General features: G+C 45.2%; 1 protein-coding gene across 1 annotated transcript in view; it reads left to right on the top strand.

Annotated features, from left to right (window-relative positions):
• The window catches only part of LOC308321258 (RNA-binding protein Musashi homolog 2-like), a gene marked incomplete at both ends in the record, with an annotated part of 138,848 nt that overhangs the window by 20,584 nt on the left and 95,764 nt on the right, over positions 1–22,500 (top strand). Inside the window, 2 exons of the mRNA XM_080772097.1 lie at positions 616–637; positions 807–855. Of these exons, the coding sequence (XP_080628223.1) occupies positions 616–637; positions 807–855 (71 nt within the window). The remainder of the gene's footprint in view (positions 1–615; positions 638–806; positions 856–22,500) is intronic.

Raw genomic sequence — 22,500 nt, 5'->3', positions numbered from 1 at the left:
GTACTCATTACGAGTTTTCAAATGTATACAAATGTTTTTCAAATAGCCGAAATATAGGGATGAAGTGGTTCTTGTGTGTTGTGTAATAATAATTGGCCTGAATATAATGGAAATATCCTAAAAAACGGGGTCGTGTTATAATATAATTCGGCGGATAGACTATTTGACATTAAATTTTCATTTCCACAAATGAGTTTTGAATAATACAAGTCTTCTCATAATATCGTAATATATATAATATAGTCTTATATTCTGCACAATATACGGTACTAGTACGTAACTAAAGCTTTCAAATAAATGTAGTTGAGTATAAAAGTATACAATATTTTGATCCAAGATGTGGAGTGGAGTAGAATTAAAACCAATGGAAATCGTACATATACTTGAGTAAAGTGAAAATACCAAAAGTTTGTAATTGAGCACAGTATACCTAAGTAAACGTACCTAGTGACTTTCCACCACTGTGTGTGCGTGCGTGCGTGTGTGTGTGTGTGTGTGTGTGTGCGTGTGTGCGTGTGCGTGTGCGTGCGTGTGTGTGTGTGTGTGTGTGTGTGTGCGTGTGTGCGTGTGCATGTGCGTGTGCGTGTGCGTGTGTGCGTGTGTTTGCACTTACAGATCTTTCCCCTCCTTCTCCACTGTAAGCACATAATAATCATACCAGTGCATGTTTGCGTTTATCTTGGATTATTATTCTTTTGTAATGACATTCTAAGTTTGTGTGTTTTGCACTTCTCTCTCTCTTTCTCTCCGTGTCTCTCGCCCGACCCGTGCACTAACGGACGTCCCCTTTGTCTTCTGTCTTCCAGGTAGAGGACGCCATGTTGATGTTTGACAAAACCACCAACCGACACAGAGGTAAGGAGCACCGCCGCCGCGTGAGAGCGTGGACGTCGTTGTTGAGCGTGTTGGTGAGCGTGTTGTTGAGCGTGTTGTAACACGCATGTTGCTGAGCGTGTTGTAACACGCGTGTTGTTGAGCGTGTTGTTGAGCGTGTTGTAACACGCGTGTTGTTGAGCGTGTTGTTGAGCGTGTTGTAACACGCGTGTTGTTGAGCGTGTTGTTGAGCGTGTTGTTGAGCGTGTTGTTGAGCGTGTTGTTGAGCGTGTTGTAACACGCGTGTTGTTGAGCGTGTTGTTGAGCGTGTTGTTGAGCGTGTTGTAACACGCGTGTTGTTGAGCGTGTTGTTGAGCGTGTTGTAACACGCGTGTTGTTGAGCGTGTTGTTGAGCGTGTTGTTGAGCGTGTTGTAACACGCGTGTTGTTGAGCGTGTTGTTGAGCGTGTTGTTGAGCGTGTTGTTGAGCGTGTTGTTGAGCGTGTTGGCGAGCGTGTTGTAACACGCGTGTTGTTGAGCGTGTTGTTGAGCGTGTTGTTGAGCGTGTTGTTGAGCGTGTTGTTGAGCGTGTTGTTGAGCGTGTTGTAACACGCGTGTTGTTGAGCGTGTTGTTGAGCGTGTTGTTGAGCGTGTTGTTGAGCGTGTTGTAACACGCGTGTTGTTGAGCGTGTTGTTGAGCGTGTTGTTGAGCGTGTTGTTGAGCGTGTTGTAACACGCGTGTTGTTGAGCGTGTTGTTGAGCGTGTTGTTGAGCGTGTTGTTGAGCGTGTTGTAACACGCGTGTTGTTGAGCGTGTTGTTGAGCGTGTTGTTGAGCGTGTTGTTGAGCGTGTTGTAACACGCGTGTTGTTGAGCGTGTTGTTGAGCGTGTTGTTGAGCGTGTTGTTGAGCGTGTTGTTGAGCGTGTTGGCGAGCGTGTTGTTGAGCGTGTTGGCGAGCGTGTTGTAACACGCGTGTTGTTGAGCGTGTTGTTGAGCGTGTTGTTGAGCGTGTTGTTGAGCGTGTTGTTGAGCGTGTTGTTGAGCGTGTTGTAACACGCGTGTTGTTGAGCGTGTTGTTGAGCGTGTTGTTGAGCGTGTTGTTGAGCGTGTTGTAACACGCGTGTTGTTGAGCGTGTTGTTGAGCGTGTTGTTGAGCGTGTTGTTGAGCGTGTTGTAACACGCGTGTTGTTGAGCGTGTTGTTGAGCGTGTTGTTGAGCGTGTTGTTGAGCGTGTTGTTGAGCGTGTTGTAACACGCGTGTTGTTGAGCGTGTTGTTGAGCGTGTTGTAACACGCGTGTTGTTGAGCGTGTTGTTGAGCGTGTTGGCGAGCGTGTGTTGTCGAGCGTGTTGTTGAGCGTGTTGTAACACGCGTGTTGTTGAGCGTGTTGTTGAGCGTGTTGTAACACGCGTGTTGTTGAGCGTGCTGTTGTGCGTCAACCGGCCCGCGATCTGTCCACGTTGTGTCCGTGTGTTCTCAACGTCTGGGGACGACGTGGGAGAGGAAGAGTGTATACTGTATGGCTAACGTTGAAATGTTTCCCATTCTCGCGAGCGTACATGTGTGTAGTGTGTGTGTAGTGTGTGTGTAGTGTGTGTGTGTGTGTGTGTGTGTGTGTAGTGTGTGCGCGTGCGTGTTGGTGTTTGAATACACTCAGATTATCCGGCCGTTTCTTTGGATGGAGAATCGATAGCCACCGTGCTTTAAGCTCACGCTGGTGCATTATATGCAGTACATGAAAGGCCGAACCCCCCTGGCATCCATATCTTCCAGTTCAATAAACACACGCACGCACACACACACACACGCACACACGCACACGCACACACGCACGTACGCACGCACACACACAAGCACGCACGTGCGTTGGCAACAACAAGTTCGACCACAACAATAAGTGGATTTCCTAAAGGATTCCTGCTTCCCTCAAGGTCAATTCCAATGTTGTTGGCTACAGATAGCTTTCACTCTGGCTAGCGATCCATACTAAATCTGTTCCCTTATCATGGCCATTCTCCACACTATATGCATGCACACACACACACACACACGCGTGTGCGTGCACTGCACAACATGCATTTCTTCCAGAGCCTGTACTGTCCTCTCCGACACGCCTATATGACAGCTCAGCCCGCCTAAGGCTAAGCAGGGCCAACAACATACAGCAACATTTATTCTCCCTGTCAATTTAACCCATTCTGAACGGGAACACATTTTGGTGTTTTAGCATCATGTTATGCTTTAGCTATTGAAAAATAGCAGATCTACAAGCTCATATCGCGCCACCGAGTGGCGCGCTACGAGCTTGTAGGTCTGCTATTTTTGAAAAATCGCAAGAGCGACTGACGTAGAAGACATTTTTTATAGAATCTGATCTCAGGTCAGAATCAAAACTGTCAGGATGTAGAAGACATTTTTAGAATCTGATCTCAGGTCAGAATCAAAACTGTCAGGACGTAGAAGAAATTTTTTAGAATCTGATCTCAGGTCAGAATGGAAAACTGTCAGGATGTAGAAGACATTTTTAGAATCAGATCTCAGGTCAGAATGGGTTAATTAGCCGCCCCCCCCCGTTCGTTCGTTCTCTCCCATTGGCCATTCTAGCCCCTCTTCTCCTCCTCCTCAGATAAAAAAAAGTTGATAAGAATCTGCACTGGCGTTGTGGAGATTGGCCTCGATGACGATGATGGAGGGAGAGAATGAGTGCGAGAGGCAGGGGGAGGGGGAGGGGGGGGGGGGGGCAGGCTGCGAAAGTGAGAGAAGGAAGGAAAGGGAAGAGAAAAGGGCAACGCCATAGAGTAGATGGATATAGACGGAGCGAGGGAGGGAGAGAGAGAGAGCTGGGGCTGTGTGGTCCGATAAGGCCTCAGATAGCTGATGTGGCAGAGCGGCCTCTTATCGCTCCGCCTTATCTCTCTGTCTGTCTGTCTCTCTCTTTCTCTCGCTCGCTCTCGCCTCTCTCTCCTCCCCGGCTTCGGCAGCACAGCCTCTCTCTCTCTCTCTCTCTCTCTCTCTCTCTCTCTCTCTCTCTCTCTCTCTCTCTCCTCCTCCCCAAAGCAGAGGACTTTACAAAGACGCCACAGTCGCTTTGCACCGCTGAGAGAAGCAGCCACACAGCCAGGGTATATTCAGGATGATTTGAGGTTAGAGAGAGAGGGACAGAGGGAGAGTGAGGTATATCCATATACGTACTGTAGGTGTTATTTATAGTTGAACAATATTGGGGAAAAAAGGTGCATTGGGAGAGTATCTGTATTGATACACTGAACCCGGCACAGGCATGGAGAGATTCTGAGACACACAGACAGACACAGAGACAGATACACATCAATCATAGAGCCAGCAGGCGGACAAGCCCATTACTTTTCTCTGTTGTCTGGATCTTAGAGTTATATATATGAATAGAGACGGCACCCGAGTTCTCCTCCCATGCTTAAGATGCTCTAAAGCGCATATGAGGTGATTTCACTCCTCCTTCCGGGTTTAGGAACAGAGTATAGCCTGCATGGCTAATAAGCCAGACCGAATCAGCCGTTGGCAAAAGAAAATTGCCCGCCGGTGGATTACGGTCTGGAGAGTCTCAATTGTACGCCCATTTCCTATACACCAGAGAACCGGTGTGGCCAATCGGGACACGGTATGCAATATGGGGCGGGCTTTGGTACAGTGACGTTCAATGCTTGAGACCTTTGACTGACAGTAGCTCTGACCAATTGCGTCAAAGAGAAAATGTTGGAGTGTTGGATTAAATAATATAGGCTTTAATTGACGTACATCTACTTGCAATTGCAATGGCGGTATAAGTGTTAATACATTATGCGTTCCACCCTCAGCTTATAGGGAACTCCATTTCCCATGGATCCTTGTGGCTGAATTGACCTTCAGTTGACCCCCTTTTGGCCAGTAAGCTGTTTTCAACTACATAACCTCTGTCTTCCCCAAAGGGACGAGAGAAGAAAAGAGAGCACACAGGAGAATATAAAAAACATAGAGAATAAGAAAAAGGGCGATGGGGCCACTATAAAAAAGCAAAAAGGGAAAATATAAGTGACTGTGAGAATGAAAGACGCGAGCGGGGAGGCTCCGGGGTCGGCCCCGGGTTAAACGTGTTTTCGTATCGTTGCTACTAGCATCGCTTAGCGCGCGGGAGGAAACTGCCCATTACTCTCCACGGGCCATCCGATTGTAGCTCCGGTCACTCGGGTCGGAACGGACCCCTTTTTCACTGGCCATTAACCCGTTCTGAACGGGAACCCGTTTTGGTGTTATAGCATCATGTTATGCTTTAGCTATTGAAAAATAGCAGATCTACAAGCTCGTAGCGCGCCACCGAGTGGATCGCTACGAGCTTGTAGGTCTGGCTATTTTAGAAAAATCGAAGAACGACTGACATTTTTATAGAATCTGATCTCAGGTCAGAATGGGTTAATAATCAGACCAGTGTGTGTCCAGTGGAAACCTCGTATGAATCTGATCTCAGGTCAGAATGGGTTAAGAATGAGATCCGCAAACAAGCTGCTCACCAGCACCACGGAGACACTTATTCCACAGAAGCCCCGCCGTCTCCTCTGTAGCGCTTTGAAAAGAACACAATGCTTGTTTCCATGAGTCTTTTGCCCTCCAATTCAGGCCATTTGTGTCCATTTGAAAACAGCGTGTTATGATTGTGTCCTTCTCGCTGCTGCTGGGCAGAAACCTCACATCTTCATTGTTGTCTTTATATCTTTTCTTTATATTTTCAAAAAAATATCGATCTAGATGGAAAATATCTGACATATTTTGGCCATAATGGGGCTCACCTGGTAGAGCAGGGATTCTCAACGTTTTGTCGCACTACGACGCGTTGTGAGCTTGTAGATCTGCTATTTTCAGCATGCAACCAAGTGCGAAATTACTTATATACCGGTAGCTGGATCTCTTGTCCACTAGTCCCTTCCTAACATTTTAGTCCAGTTTTTATTTTTTGACGAAATTGTCAATACATTTTAGTCTCACAGTTTTAGTCATCATAGCTTCAGTTTTCATTTAGTTTCCATTTAGTTTTCGTCTTGTGACATTTTTCGTCTTTATAGTTTTAAAGTCGACGAAAACAACAACACAGCCGCTTTGCCTGGCAACTGCAGGCCTGCAAAACGTATTATAGCCAGGTGAGGTAATCCACCAGGGGAACACCCTTCTGTTTGGGCCCTTCTGTCACTGCCTGAGACTCAGCCACACACTGTCAGCCAGGACACGGCTCTCCATTGCTCATCCGCTCTCTGGGATTAACGTCCACGCGTGCGCGTGTGTTTATGCCTGGTAAAATGCGTATGTAAAATGTTTTCTTTTGGTGACATATTTCCGTTATTTCCTTTCAGTTTCTTCTGTGTGTTCGTGTGTGTTCGTGCGTGCGTATGTGCATGTATGCGTGCGTGCGTGCGTGTCAGACAGTGAGTGGAAGTACGTCTCTCTTTTTTCTTTTTGCTTTAGACGTGTCTAATTTGTATTTCTCAGCAACTGATTGATGACTATGAGGCAAAAGCAGTCAGCTCACTGATTCTTCAGCAGGATTCTTTTATTTTAGGATTTTCGAAATATTTTAAGGCGGCATGCCTCCTATAAGCTGGGGGACATTACCTTAGGAGGCAGCATTGGAATATTTCCTAAAAAACATTCTGTCTGTCTGAGACAAATCACACACACGAAGCCAGCGCTAATCGAAGCCTCTGTTCTGTGCGTTTGTTTTGGTGACATGCTTTTGATCCTCGTGGACCTGAAGGGAATAGTGAACAACATACACGAGAAGACTTTAATGTCTGCCATTGTCGACAATGTTTGTCTGTACTGTTGGATTCATACAGACACTGTATTATAGTGCTTCAATGGTGCACACGGTGATTCTTATGCAGTCCAACGTCTCAGCGTTATACCGAGTAGTGAGAAACGAGTCGATTCGGACGTCATCCACCAACAATGGACACCGATAAAGTCTTCAGTTTGGTCAAAGCACAATTTCAAATGCATCAATAACTTTTGACATCGAGACGATATAAACAAACATGATGTATATGGACTCAAAACATCGTAATAACAACAACGCAGTCGCTAATCATTTAGTTGCCGTCAGGCATGGTTCCCATGGTTAACCCATTCTGAACGGGAACCCATTTTGGTGCTAGCATCATGTCATGCTTTAGCTATTGAAAAATAGCAGATCTACAAGCTCATAGCGCGCCACCGAGTGGCGCGCTACGAGCTTGTAGGTCTGATATTTTTGAAAAATCGAAGAGCGACTGACATAGAAGACATTTTTAGAATCTGATCTCAGGTCAGAATGGGTTCATCAGACCAGTGTGTGTCCAGTGGAAACCTCGTATGAATCTGATCTCAGGTCAGAATGGGTTAAAACTATAGGCAGATGAGTCAGCGTGGTCCACATGTTAATCATAAATGTCAGATTCTGATGAGCGTTAGCTATAGCTGCCTATATACAGTACGTTCCTCGCTTCGCGTTTGAAAGGCCCTTTTTTAGCCCGCATATCAAGATGGACATTTCGACTTTGAAATATTTGCGTCCTTATGGTTTTAATCTGTATTGAAATTCATAAATATATCATAATAGTTCCCACGTCTGCATTTAAAACAGAAAGAGAAACATGGGAGCTACTATAAGCATATGAGGTTCTTGTTAAGAATTTTAATGCCCACCTTTTCCCCGTTGATTATTCAGAAAGCTGCCGACCCTCACCCAAGAGGACCTGTGGGGTCACAGGGCGACAGTGGGTCAGTATCACAGACCTGTGGGTCACAGGGGGACAGGGTCTCAGTATCACAGACCCTCACCCAAGGGGACCTGTGGGTCACAGGGGGACAGGGTCTCAGTATCACAGACCCTGCCTTCACCCTCTCCTGGAAGCTTTCATTAGAGCACACTGTAGTTGTTCAGAGATGAGGCAGAGGGTCACATTCAACATTCTCACATACTCTTGAGTTTAAAAGGAAAGCTAATTATTTCTCTTCTAAAGTTTAACACTTCCCTTTTTCCCAACCCGACTTCAACCAATTTGTCTTTGATCACAGAAAGCAGCTGTAATAACGGCCCCCGGGTCCCACAGGGAGAACAATAGATATAACGCTCTGTCTTATGTCTAGTCTGGTGTTGCTATAACGGGCCCCGTTGGAGGTTTTCAGTATATTGGAAAACCATGCTGGTTAGAGAATAAATCACTTCGCGTTACAGTCGGGTTCAAAATATCACCTCATATACCACATAGCCTATACTCTCCGTTACAATCAGTCTAATCTGTCTTTTTTTTTCTTCCCCCCCCCCACCGATGTAGCCGATAGTCGTAATTGATTCAAAACGGATTCAGGATTATCTCCATTAAAGGACATGAATACTGGCGGCTTGTTGAATTACGGGTCGTAGGAAAAAAGGGCTTGATTATGCCCAGCTGATAATCAGACTCATCCATACGGCACAGCCCATCCGTGGGTTCACAGAAAGATATATAGATGGTGGTTAAATTAACCCATTCTGAACGGGAACCCGTTTCGGTGTTAGCATCACGTTATGCTTTAAGCTATTGAAAAACAGCAGATCTACAAGCTCATAGCGCGCCACCGAGTGGCGCGCTACGAGCTTGTAGGTCTGCTATTTTTGAAAAATCGAAGAACGACTGCATGACATTTTTAGAATCTGATCTCGGGTCAGAATGGGTTAATCAGACCAGTGTGTGTCCCTAGTGGAATCCTCGTATGAATCTGATCTCAGATCAGAATGGGTTAAGTGAGTGGCAGTGGTAATAAATGGTGCATTTATATGGCGCTTTTTTTTTCTCTTTAATCCAAAGCGCTTTACATATATTTTGCATTACATTACACGTTACATTCATACACCAATGGTGGAGTTAAAACCGTGCAAGAAGACACCGACCAGCACATCGGGAGCAATTAGGGGTTGAGACAGAGTCTTGCTCAAGGACACTTTGACACTAACTCTGGGGGGGAGCCCACAGGGATCGAACCAGGAACCTCGCTGGTTCCCATCCGGGCCACACTACTGGCTATACTCTACCACAGTATAGCTACACACACACTAGTGCTGTGTGTGTGTGTGTGTGCTTGCACCACGTTACAGCATTACATGGTTGTAACTTGTTCCTTACCTTGTCCTCCTCTCTGTTTCATCTCCTTCATCTTTTGATGTGGATAAAAAAAAAACCTTACGTGGGTCTGTGTGTGTGTGTGTCCGTGTCAACACACTGTGCATTCCTGTGTGTTCGCCTTTTTTTGAGCGTGCATGCGCGAATACATTTGTTTGGTCTATGCGTGTGTGTTGTGCGCGTGTGTGCGTGCGTGCGTGCGCAATCCTGTATTTTTGTGGGTCTCGGTATATATGCTCGTGCTGCATGCTTGGAGAGGCGGCTGATGCAATGCCTGCTCAAAAAGACTAATAAGCCCCACCTGAGCACTCTGCCTGGCGCCGCGCAAACCTGCCCTGGTAGCACATTTCAACGCCCCCCCCCCCCCCCTCCCCCCCAGCATTTAACCCCTTTAGACCTGAGGACTGTCCTACAGATGTCTATCTAAATCCTGACAGGTTTTTGGTTCAGTCGGTGGTTCTCAAACATTTTCATGTCAAGGACCCCCAACGATATGTGTAATTGACCACCGACCCCCCCCATCTGAAAATATGTTGTTCCAGGTACACCCCCCATAATTTTGCATTCTTGTGACGGGCCTAAACATTCTCCCCTTCCTCCCCACACACACACACACACACACACACACACACACAAAGGGACAGTTTGGACGTGGGGTTTTATAATCATTTTGGAAATATTAAAATTTGCAACATTTCAACAATTATGAGAAAAACAACCGGTATTGGTCCCCCCAAATTAAACCCTGATGGGAGCATCCCTATACAGTTAGAGACATACTGTAGGCTATATCTGCTATACTGTATGCATCAAAATATCCTCTATTCTCGGTGCATATGACACACCAGGCATGCCAGTATAAATCAGGGCTTAACCCATTTTGTGCGGGAACCCCTTTTGGTTGTTATAGCATTATATGATATGCTTTAGCTATTGGAAAAACAGCAGATCTACAAGCTCATAGCGCGCCACCGAGTGCCGCGCTATGAGCTTGTAGATCTGCTATTTTTTGAAAAATCGAAGATGACGACTGACGTATAGAAACATGGCTTTTTCAGAAAACTGTCAGGATGTGTAGAAGACTTTTTTTTTTAGAATCTGATCTCAGCTCAGAATGGGTTAAGTTGTCAATAATGTCTATTTCTTTCCTCCCGGTGACTCGGGGGGGATCAATGATAAGCACAGCATGTATAGCTGGTGGTGATGTGTAAGCAGTTCCCTTCCCCCCCCCCACCCTCCCTCCTCCCCCCCCCCCTCCCTCCCTCCCCCCCCTCCCTCCCTCCCCCCCCTCCCTCCCCCCCCCCCCTCCCTCCCTCCCCCCCCCGCTCATCGCATTCAATTCCACCTCCGTCAAATAAAGATCCCGCTGGCTCTCGTCCTCATCAATATGAAGCTGTAATAATCCATCACGGACAGTTTAGCTGCAGCTCGCGTTGCTTCCGTTCCTGAAGGGAAATATAACTTCTTTCTGACAGTAACTTATACAGCTCTGTTTTCCCAACGCGTGTATCGCAACGCCTCAACGGGCACGTTATATGGGAGTAATATCTTTGGCATTGATATAGCGTCGAAAGCTGTCGTTTGTTTCCTCACCCAGGAATCAGCCCAGCTCCTAATCCAGACAACAGTCTTGTCAAAACTTGACTATTGTAACTCCCTCCTTACTGGCCTACCAGCATGTGCACTTAAACCTCTCCAGCTGATCCAAAATGCCGCAGCTCGCTTGGTCTTCAACCAGCCAAGATTCTCACATGTCTCCCCCCTGCTCCGCTCCCTCCACTGGCTCCCGGTCGCTGCCCGCACAGAATACAAAACTCTGATGCTGGCATTCAAAGCAACCAAAGGTATGGCTCCCCCATATCTTGCAAGTATGATTGAACCCTACAAACCCTCCCGCGCACTCAGATCAGCTAACGCAGGGAAGCTGGAAGTACCCTCACTAAAAACGCCGGGACAACGCTCCACACGTCCCAAACTCTTCTCCCTTCTGGCTCCAAAACTGTGGAATGCACTTCCCATGGCAGTCAGAACTGCAGCATCACTCCCAATCTTCCGCCGTAGTCTGAAAACCCACCTTTTCAGACTCCATCATGGCCCATAGCACTTACTCTACCCTAGATAGCACTTCTGTAGACTTAGATAGCATTTGAAACAGACTTATAGCATGTTATGTAGACAGCACTAGAATTGCATTGTATATAGTCATAGCACGCCATAGTACATATGTATAGCATAGTAGTATATATGTAAAGTTTATACGTATAAATTTCATTATATAGATATTCCACTGTTACTTTCTTAGCTTACGCATGTTTCATGATGAATGTTTTTATGTGATGTATTCCCATGCTTTTGTTCTTGCTTGATGTAAGTCGCTCTGGATTAAGAGCGTCTGCTAAATGCCTAAATTGTAAATTGTAAATTGACATCATTTTCACACCTTTTTCACTCTGCAATTTATTAGAAAACAAGTAATTGACCCTGTTTGACCGGGAAGAATCCTCTCTCTCTCTCCATCTGCTACCATTGAAGAGCTTTTCAGTTGCCTTGTATTACATTATTTTTTAAACGTGGCTTCAGTAAAAAATGAACATCTCGGATGCAATACAGTGATACAGTAAAGTTTGATTTGACCGCATTTAATTCAGACTCAAGACTATAACCTCGTGTTTACAGCTATCTCAGCATTAGCTAAGAAACTGTAGTTGCACGCAGTCGGCATGAGAAGGCTCATGACTGACCTCATGGTGGTATAATAGATGAATTTAAGTAGCCGTTTACAGTCCTTTATAGTAGCGTACAAGAGTCAAAAGTAGCATTAGTTAGAGCTGTATACTAGCGTTTGACTGACTAGTTATGACTAACCTCACGGGGCAGCGGTTGACTAGTTGTCAGTAGTTGTGGTGGAAGTATATAGCATTAGCTGAACCAGAAGTAACTCTAGTTTTCGCCGGCTGCACTGATAACGTTGGGGCAGGCCTGTCTAGAGTTGAAATGGACGGGTATCGGTCAAAAGGGAGACATCGAAGAGGAAGGACGGGTGGGGAAGGATCAACATAGTGGAATGTCAGAGCAGGTCAGCTCCATATATGGATTAGAGATCTAAGGGTTTGAGGTTTATAGGTCGGATGTAGAGTCACTGGCCAATATCGATGACATCAGGGATCTCCATGTATGGGCTTAATAATATCGATGACATCACAGGGATCTCCATCGATCCCTGATGATGTCACGTGATGTCACGAGGCATGACCATATATGGATATAACCTGGGGTCACCAACCAACCAACCAAACCAAACAAACAAACAACTGGCTGCCTGACGGGAAAAATGCACAATTTCATAGCAAATAAAACAAGAGCAGAGCCACCATTGTTAGCAAAATGCTAGCGTTCACGATAGCCGTAGCGATGTGCTATAACTGTTGGAAGAACGGCAGCCCTTAACACACATGGAGGGAGTGTGCATTGATTGCCCAGCCTGTTGGATTAAGATGCAGAAGCAGCTGGTGTTTGCTGAGAGTCGGCCAGCGCTGTAGTCTAGGTTCTTCTCAGAGGGAATACCGCAATTATTCCCTCGCGCATGGCGCGTGCTCATGTGCACGGCACACGCACATATACTCGCACCAGTGTTGTTTCTGTCGACTAAAACTGACGGAAAACTGTTTGTTCACTGACGAAAACTAAATGGAAACTGAATTAAAACTAAGCTACAGCATGATGACTAAAACTAAGACTAAATGTATTGACAGTTTCGTCAACAAAATACAAACTAGACGAAAATGTCAGGAAGTGACTACTAGTGGACAAGAGATCCAGTATAAGTCGTTTTACACTTGGTTGCATGCTGAAAATAGCAGATCTACAAGCTCACAACGTGTCGCATTAAGGCCCCGCCGAAATACATTTTAGTCGACTACATAAATCAACTGTAGATTTGGTGGACTAAAATCTTATGATATTTAGTCGACTAAAACTAGACTAACACTAAAACATTCAGTTGCACTAAAATGACTAAAACTAAATGAAAACTATTCAAGAGACAGACCGGTATGACTAAAACTAAAATCTAAATGTGCTGCCAAAAACATCACCCAATTAAATAAGTACGTTTTTTTTTGTTTCGTTTTTATCCCATGATTTTGTAACCCATTTTTCCCCCAGTGTCAATTATCTAATGTAATCCTGGGCGCTACGCTTCCTCTGCCAACCTGGGGGGGGGGGAATTAAAAAACTTCAGTGCACAATGCAAGGAATAAATGCATTCGCCATGTATCCGAAGGAAGTCTGATCCAATCACTGTTAGATTTCTCCAGTTTAATCCTGAGTTTAAGTTTTGTTGTGTTCAAGATCTGATTTCAGGCATGTTTAAGCCTCCAGGAAAATCCGTGTTGAGGTTCTTAATCCACTGTTTTTCATTAAAACGTCTTTGTCCTAAAACTGTCCAGTTAGGATTGTGTTGAAGTCCAGCGCATTTTAGAGCTTCAATGCCGTGCGCCATGAAATGTTGCACCAATCTTGTGGTTGTCTTTTTGGCATTGTTAATATTGTATCTGTGTCGTCCCAGCCTTGTACCTATTGTTTTACCTGTCTCTCCGACATATTGTAAACCACAGTCCCTCCCTGGAACAACATGTTTTCAGATGGGGGTTCTTGACATGGAAATGTTTGAGAACGACTGACACATAAACATGGGTTTTTCGAGAAAACTGTCATGATTTAGAAGACACCAGAGTCGTCCCCGGGTCTAAATGGGTTTAAATGAACACCGAGGATTTCACTAGTGTTGTACTACACCCTCCGCCTGAACCCAAACCCCAGAGCTGCCGGCACAGTTTCCTTTTCTGCACGCCTCCCTCTCTATATCTATATCTATCCTTTTCCTTTTCATAAGCTCCGTTTTTTTTTTGCTTTTCAAGCTTTCTTTCCTCGCCTCTCTCTCTCTCTCTCTCTCTCTCTCTTTCCCTCTCCCCTCCCGCCCGCCCGCCCGCCCACACCTCCTCCTTTGGAATTAGCATATGAAGTGGCGCCACATTGTTTGATGTGGCGGTACAGGGGTTACCCAGGAAGTGTTGACTATAGCGAGAAACGCTACGGGTCGTCCTCGGTTCAGTTCGTCATAGCCGCAGATATGAAGCTGCAATCCGCCAGCCGCTCTGTTCCGTTCTTCTGTACTGTCCTTCCTTGTTCAAATGGGACTCCGTAATAACACGTCTTTACAAGGCGGTCTCAGGGGAGAACGGCTCTCCCCAGCAGCCTATACAGTCCTGGGATTATTCCACCTACAGTATACAGTATGTATATATATATATATATATATATATATATATATATATATATATACAGGCCTGGAAAATAGAACAGTGGTGTATCGGAGCGTCAGGCGAGGCGTCAGCGCGCATCGGACGCTGCCGGTGTGCGATAGGTTCATTGAAAATAACGGAGGCGGCTGTTTTGACGCGCGGCGTTCGTAGACGGTGTGTGATGGGCTTGAAATAACTGACCCAAAGATATCCTATATTCGTCTTGGCGATACGGTGCGCATGTTTTCTTACAGGAACCCCTTCACCCATTTTCAACATATATTTCATATATTTGGTCCTGGCTATAATGCTCATCATAGGACGGCACTCTTCCTGTCTATTCACTCTGGCCCTCATTTATATAAAGAAAATGGTTTTGATTATTATTGTTATTTATTTTTATTTATTTTGCATAAATCAGTGCTAATGAACACCGTCTACGTCTGTGTGTTGATTGAAAAACATATTGAACCAATGGAAAATATTCCAAAGCGCTTTGGACAAAACCTCTTAACACCATTGGACCCTCAAACTGTCTGCTAAAGCAACTAACTCATTTTGGAGTTAAATATGGTTTCTTCCCTTCCAGCACAGAGATATATATATATATATATATATATAATTTCATAACGTGCCCGAGTGCCCGAGGCAGAAAGTGTGTGTGCGTGTGTGCGTGCGACCGTGCATGCTTGTATGCCTGGGTGTGTGCTTGCGTTGCTGTGAAGAACAGAATTCTCTCTGTATGGGTCGGACAGCGAGACAAAGTACCTGTTGGTATAGCCCATTTTGGACTGAGGTCGATTAGAAAAAAGGCTTGTAAATCCTAACATTTTTCTGAAAAACCTATGTTTTTATGTCAGTAGTGCTCAACCTTTCTCATGTCAAGGACCCCCAGAATTATCTCTATTGGGCCACGGACCCCCGTCTCAAAATATTTAGTTCCAGGGACCCCCCAGAAGCCAATATTTTAGTTAAAAATGTTCACTCTGAAATATATATTCAAAGATTTGCGCCACATTTTTCACGATTAAAAAAAGAAAAAGCAGACCTACAAGCTTGTAGCGCTACACTCAGTGGTGTGCTATGAGCTTGTAGATCTGCTATTTTTCAATAGCTAAATCATAACATAATGTTTAAAACACCAAGATGGGGTTCCCGCCCAAAATGGGATAGAGAAAGAAAGAGCTTTACAATTCCACATCACACAGCATTTTGGTCTACGTTTTCTTTCTTACCGGCATTCATTCCAACCCCTTTCAAGTTTCACTTGATGACGAAACCCGCAGAAACGCTTCACTGTCGAGAGAAACGAGAAGCCAATCGTTTCAACTCTTTGAGAAACCCAAACAAGCACCTGTCATTTCAGACAACCCAGCCCGGCATGTCAAATGCCTTCAGTAATACCCAAAGGTGGAGTGCACACGTACGTACGTACGTACGTTACCGTAGCCAAATATTTGAAAGTGCGTGACATGGCCGGGCGACCTCTAAATATACCTCTAATATTTAGTTAGCTTCTTCTGAGCGGTTTCCTTTAGACATAGACATCATTAGAGGAGTCTGGTCTACTTTAACCCATTCTGAACGGGAACCCGTTTTGGTGTTATAGCATCATGTTATGCTTTAGCTTTTGAAAAATAGCAGATCTACAAGCTCATAGCTACGAGCTTGTAGGTCTGCTATTTTTGAAAAATCAAAGAACGACATTTTTAGAATCTGATCTCAGGTCAGAATGGGTTATAATCAGACCAGTGTGTGTCCAGTGGAAACCTGGTATGAATCTGATCTCAGGTCAGAATGGGTTAATGATGTGAATATAGGCTAAACGAGTACACCGCAGTTTCCTTTTGTCAGTATAGAGGCTGCCACAGTATGGACTTTTTGCATTAATCAGTGTTAATTCTTTCTGAATATTTTTTTTTTGATTTAGTCTCAGTCTCAGTCTTTTGAATAACACACCATTTAGTCTTAGTCCTTTTTAGTCTTCTGACAACATTGATGCATGCTAGATGTATACAAAGGGTGTGATAAGGCCGTCCCCTGCACCCATGCACTCATACCAAGAAACCTTCAGACTGGCTGAGATCACTATTTTGATCCAAAGAGATTAAGATAATGTTTTTCCCCAGGTGTAAAGATAGTTTGCAAGTTGCGACACCTGTCCGCTTAACCCATTTAGACCTGAGGACGCACCGTGCGTCACCTTTTAACCATTATTGTAAACTTTATAGCTGTTGAAAAATAGCAGATCCACAAGCCCGTATAGTGTGTGGCACTCGGTGCCGCACTACGAGCATGTAGATCAGCTATTTTAGAAAGAAATTGTGAAAACGTAGCGCAAACCTTTGAATAATGTATTCTTTCACATGGTGAACGTTTTTAACTCATATGTTTGCTTCTGGGGGATGGGGGGGGGGGGGTCCCTGGAACAACATATTTCTAAGCGAACACACAAGCGAATATATCACTCTGGAGGTCCTTGACATGAAATAGTTTGAGAACCTGCACCGATATTAGAAACTTTGAAAAAATTCTGAAAACTGTCAGAATCTAAGAAGACTTAAACATTTTGAATGTTGGATGATTTCATCATGTTCTCTATAACGTTGGAGGTGCCTCATGGTCTGTTGGGAGATATAAAGAGACAGCCGTTGTGTGAACACAGTAATAAGGAGTCTTGATCCGCTAAGCGCAGGTCACCCCCCCCCCCCCCTCCCCCCAATCACCCATCACGTCAACCGTCCCATGGCGTGTTTGATCAAACCCCAAAACCTGCTGGCGTTGCCGCGTCGTGTCGTCTGCGTTCCGTCAGCGGCGGCTTCATCAAGCGACCTGTTGCACAATGAAAGAGCTTCTCTGTGTGACTGATGTTGTGTGTGTGTGTGTGTGTGTGTGTGTGTGTGTGTGTGTGTGTGTGTGCGTGTGCGTGTGTGTGTGTGCGGGCGTGCGCGCCATTCAATCGGTTAAATCATTCATATAAAACGTCATCCATTTTAATAAAGATAACTGCTACTTTCAAAAAGATAGCTCAAAACTATAACGCAGCTGTTTTCCATAATATGAAATATTTAAGTGCGTGTAACAACAATGATTTCACACAGAAATGATTTCAATGTCTTCCTTATAGTTTGGAAAGCGCATAATATTAAGACGCCTCGAGATGCTACAAACAAACAGATAAAAAGCGTTTGCTTGTTGTTGTGACTCCCCAGGTAGTCTCCCAAAACTCTCAGAAAGCTTTGTTTTGTGATTTCAAAATGAGGCCCGCAATCTTGATTGTGTCTGTGTGTGTGTGCGTGTGTGTGTGCGTGCGTGTGTGTGTGTGTGCGTGTGTATGTGTGCGTGTGTGCGTGCATTTATGCGTGTGTACTGTAGCATGGATCTGCTGATTGCAGGCACAAAAAAAATGTTCCTCCTATGTTCTGTTCAGCAGGGGGGTGATTACAGCACCCCTGCAGCAGCCCCCCCCCCAACACACACACACACACACACACACGCACACACACGCAAGCACACACACACGCACTTGCAGAGACTGCATGTATACACTTGAAATAGTCTCCCCGCTTCAGCAATCACAGATTAGCTGCCACGTCTCCTTGTCTGCAACGAAACAGCTGTTTTCAAGTGGATTGATATATTTTGCCTTTAAAAAAGAAACTTTTTTCAAAACGCTTCACAAACTATAAATGAAAAGTTTTGTGTGAAAGCGAGATCTATAATTCCCCCTCATGGCCCCGCCCTGCCGGTCAGCAGTCTCTATTCGTTTATAGCAGTGTTGTTTTGGCAGCAAATTTCTATTTAGTTTTAGTCATAGTCTCTTGAATAGTTTTCACTTAGTTTTAGTCACATTTGAGTCACCTGGAATGTTCTAGTGTTTAGTCTAGTTTTAGTCGACTAAATGTCACACGAAATGTGTTTTGATGTCATTGTAATGACACATTTTACACTTTGGTTACAACGCAACCAAAGTGGTTGCAACGCAACCAAATAGCAGATATACAATCTCGTGTGAGATTGTATATCTGCTATTTTCATCATGCAGCCCAGCATAAAACTGGATCTCTTGTCCACTAGTCCCTTCCTAACATTTTAGTCTAGTTTTTATTTGTTCACGAAATTGTCAGTATATTTAGTCTTAGTTTTAGTCATCATAGATTCGTTTTTATTTAGTTTTTGTTTAGGTTTAGTCAGTGAAAAAAAGTAGTCGACGAACATTTTTCGTCTTAGTTTTAGTCGACGAAAACAACACTGGTTTATAGGGGAGAGATGGCGTGTATGGTTTATACTTCTGGGGTTCCCAATGTGGGGTCCGCGGAGGGGACCCCCAGGGGTCCTTGAGGGAGTTCCCCCCAGCTAAATGATAGTTTGGAACCAAAATGGACCCTTATGGGTCTGTAACTCTGAGAGTGTACACATGTACACTCACCGGCATAGGGTCCATGTGGCCCAGTCAGTTTAGACTTTTCCCAGTCTAACTTCCAAGAAAAAACAAGAAAAACAACAAAAGATAGCCTACTTTGGCAGCCCCTGTTTGACATGCAAATTTCTGTTAGTAGCAAAACTACAGCCTACTACGCCTTTGTTTTAAACGTCCGCCGTTAGCACGTCGGCAAAACCGTTCACATGCACCTATCGGCCCGGAGAATTAAACGGGTTGAGAATCACTGCTATAGAGCCATACATTATCTTCTCTTATGGGGTCCTTGGCATATCTCTTATAAAGGGGGTCCAGGGGACGTGGGGGGGGGGTCCTTGACATGAAAAAGTTTGGGAACCACTGGTCTTATACTCACTCTGTTGTTCTATTTCGACACTCATTACATATCCCACAGCTGAAGCTAGTTGTGATGATAATGCCCTCAGCATGGCATGTTGAACCAACACACAAAGTTAGATAAAGACAAACACTTCAACCGTCTCACTGTGATAACATTCTGTCCATACACACACACACACACACACACACACACACACACACACACACACACACACACACACACACGTGCGCTCGCCGACCGTCCTCTCCCGCTGACCTGAGTCAGCATGCCCGACGACAGTGACCAGCATGAGCAAACAATTGAATGGATGGCCGGGCCGGCCGGGCCTCGCCTCAGATCCATCGATGTGGGCCCTTTAAAAAGCTGCCGAAAGGTCAGCCTTTATACCGGTTTGTGTCCGGTGGATGAATTGGTCCCCTGCCCTTTAACGCATTCTGAACGGGAACGCATTTTGGTGTTATAGCATCATGTCGTGCTTTAGCTATTGAAAAATAGCAGATCTACAAGCTCGTAGCGCGCCACTCGGTGGCGCGCTACGAGCTTGTAGGTCTGCTATTTTGGTCTGCTGCTTTTTGGTCTGCTGCTTTTTTGAAAAATCGAAGTATACGACTGACATTTTTTTTTTAATCTGATCTCAGGTCAGAATGGGTTATAATCAGACCAGTGTGTGTGTCCAGTTGGAAACCTTTGTATGAATCTGATCTCAGGTCAGAATGGGTAAGATCTAACCGCTGTAATTCCCTCTCGACGCGTCCGTGTTAGGCAAAAAAAAGAAAAAAAAAAGATCTCTGAGCAAATGCAATTAGATCTATACCTTAACCCGTTAAGACCGGAGGTCAAAACATTCAATCGGTCTTCTAAAAAATCATGACAGTTTTCTGAAAGAAAAAAAAACCCTATGTTTCTGTAAATCAGTGGTGCTCAAAGTACATTATATTTCATGTGACGGAAACCCCAAAATATGTAATTGGCCGCGACCCCCGAAAGCAAATGTTTGAGTTAAAAAACGTTCACTGTGAAAGCATATATATATATATATATATTCAAAGATTTGCGCAACATTTTTCACGATTTTCCCGAAAAATAGCAGACCTAGTGCCGCGCTACGAGCTTGTAGATCTGGTATTTTCAATAGCTATAACATGGTTCCCGCCCAGAATGGGTTAACCTCGCTGACTCCAGATCAGCTGGCAACGCTGCGTTCTTTTATAATGGGGCCCTTTTGGTGCTGTCGTCGTCCCCCGTCCCCCCCCCGCCACCCACGACCCCCCCCATCTATTCCTCATTAGCATTTGTCAGGCGGTGTCATTGGAATATCATGGTTAATCGTATGTGCGTGTCCCTCCTCTGCGCTTAATTGGCACTCTAATCATGGTGACAATGACAGTAATCGCTTCAGTCACTTTAAATGACGAGCAGCCGTGAGAGACAGAGAGAGAGAGAGAGAGAGAGAGAGAGAGAGAGAGAGAGAGAGAGACCAGTCGACTTGCACATGTGTGTGTGTGTGTGTGTGTGTGTGTGTGTGAGAGGCTACATTGTGCCTACAAGATTTCTTGAGCTTTGCCTGGGTGTTGCCGGTACGAGTCTATCTGGGCATACAGTGTTGGTGTGTGTGTGTGTGTGTGTGTGTGTGTGTGGCAGGTGTTGCCCTCCAGTCCAGTCACCCAGTGAGTCGGTTCTGGGTGAACCCCACCCCCCCATGCCCCTCCCCTGCTCCCAGAGCTGTGACATCACCCTGAACTCCCAGCATGCCCTGCACCCTCTGTCCTCTAGACACCAGCAGGGACAAGGACTCTCTCTCTCTCTCTCACTCTCTCGCTCTCTCTCGCTCTCTCTCTCTCTCTCATGGTTCAATATTTTCAAAACAACACACACACACACAGATGTAAAGGGTGTTCAATCAATAGCACTGATTTATGCCACAAAAAAATCTAAAACCTCAAAAATGGAGTTATGAGGTTTCCTCCCGACAGGACCGACATTATGTAATCACTTCTTCGTTTTTGATACACAGGTTTAATGTTTGTCTTTAGTTCAATGTTTGTTGTGTGTAAACGCCATTGGCAAAATGAAGGGAAAATTATGGCCTCATTATGTCATATTGTCTCCTTATTGTTAACGGAGTTTAATGTCTGTGTTGGCACCGTTTGTTTTACATCACCATTACGTCGTCACCTAATCAACATGAGTTAGACTTTAATATGTTGGCGCCCCTCACTTCACACGGCGGGTGGGCTAGGTGTTTCAAGCATTATGTTATAGTTTAGCTATTTAAAAATAGCAGACCTACAAGCTCGTAGCGCGGCACTCTGTGCCCGCTACGAGCTTGTAGGTCTGCTTTTTTTGAACAATCATTCAAATGTGGCGCAGATCTTTGAATATGTATATTCTTTCAGAGCGAGTGTTTTTTAACTCAAATCCTTTGCTTCTGGGGGCGTCCCTGGAACAACCAACTGTAGATTTAGTCTACTAAAATTGTATGACATTTAGTCGACTAAAACTAGACTAACACTAAAACATTCCAGGTGACTAAAATGTGACTAAAACTTAACGAAAACTATTCGAGAGACAATACGACTAAAACAAAATAGAAATTTGCTGCCAAAAACAACACTGGCAGTGATGTTGACTGTACACCCGTCATGCCCTGCATCTCTGAGCCACGAGGGGGGAGGAGGAGGAGGAGGAGGAGGAGGGGGAGGAGGGGGAGGAGGAGGAGGGAGGAGGGGGAGGAGGGGGAGGAGGAGGAGGAGGGGGAGGAGGAGGGGGAGGAGGAGGAGGAGGAGGAGGAGGGGGGGGAGGAGGAGGAGGAGGGGGAGGCGGAGGCCCTTTCCTAAACCATGTACTAAAGTGTAATTGTCTCCCAGCCTCCAGTACATGAAAGTGTCTGGAAGAGAAGAGAGATCAAATGACTGAATACGTGAGTCTCATCTATTACTCATGACCCCCGTTTTATGGACAACCAAAGAGAAGCTTCAGCTCCATGAGGCGTGTGTTGATTGTGAATGCTTCGTGTGTGTGTGTGTGTGTGTGTGTGTGTGTGTGTGTGTGTGTGTGTGTGTGTGTGTGTGTGTGTGTGTGTGTGTGTGTGTGTGTGTGTGTGTGTGTGTGTGTGTGTGTGTGTGTGTGTGTGTGTGTGTGTGTGTGTGTGTGTGTGTGTGTGTGTGTGTGTGTGTGTGTGCGTGTGTGCGTGCGTGTGTGTGTGTGTTGTGTGTGCGTGCGTGCGTTTATAGGCGCCCCCGAAGCGCTCGCTGCAGTTTATGTTATGGAAAACCTCTCCGTTAAATGAATGAGTGTTGCGTTGCGTAAGCGGGAGCTGACCTTTTAATTCCCCCCGAAGCCTCTGACGAACGGTGCTCTGCTTTGGAAGGGAGGGATGCCCCTATCAGCAGAGAGAGAGAGAGAGAGAGAGAGAGAGAGAGAGACAGAGACAGAGAGAGAGAGAGAGAGAGAGACAGAGAG

Source organism: Protomyctophum bolini (assembly GCF_963924005.1).
Source record: "Protomyctophum bolini genome assembly, chromosome: 9".
Lineage (NCBI taxonomy): Eukaryota > Metazoa > Chordata > Actinopteri > Myctophiformes > Myctophidae > Protomyctophum > Protomyctophum bolini.
The sequence above is the reverse complement of the archived record's forward strand: the minus strand, read 5'-3'. Positions and strand labels throughout refer to the sequence as shown.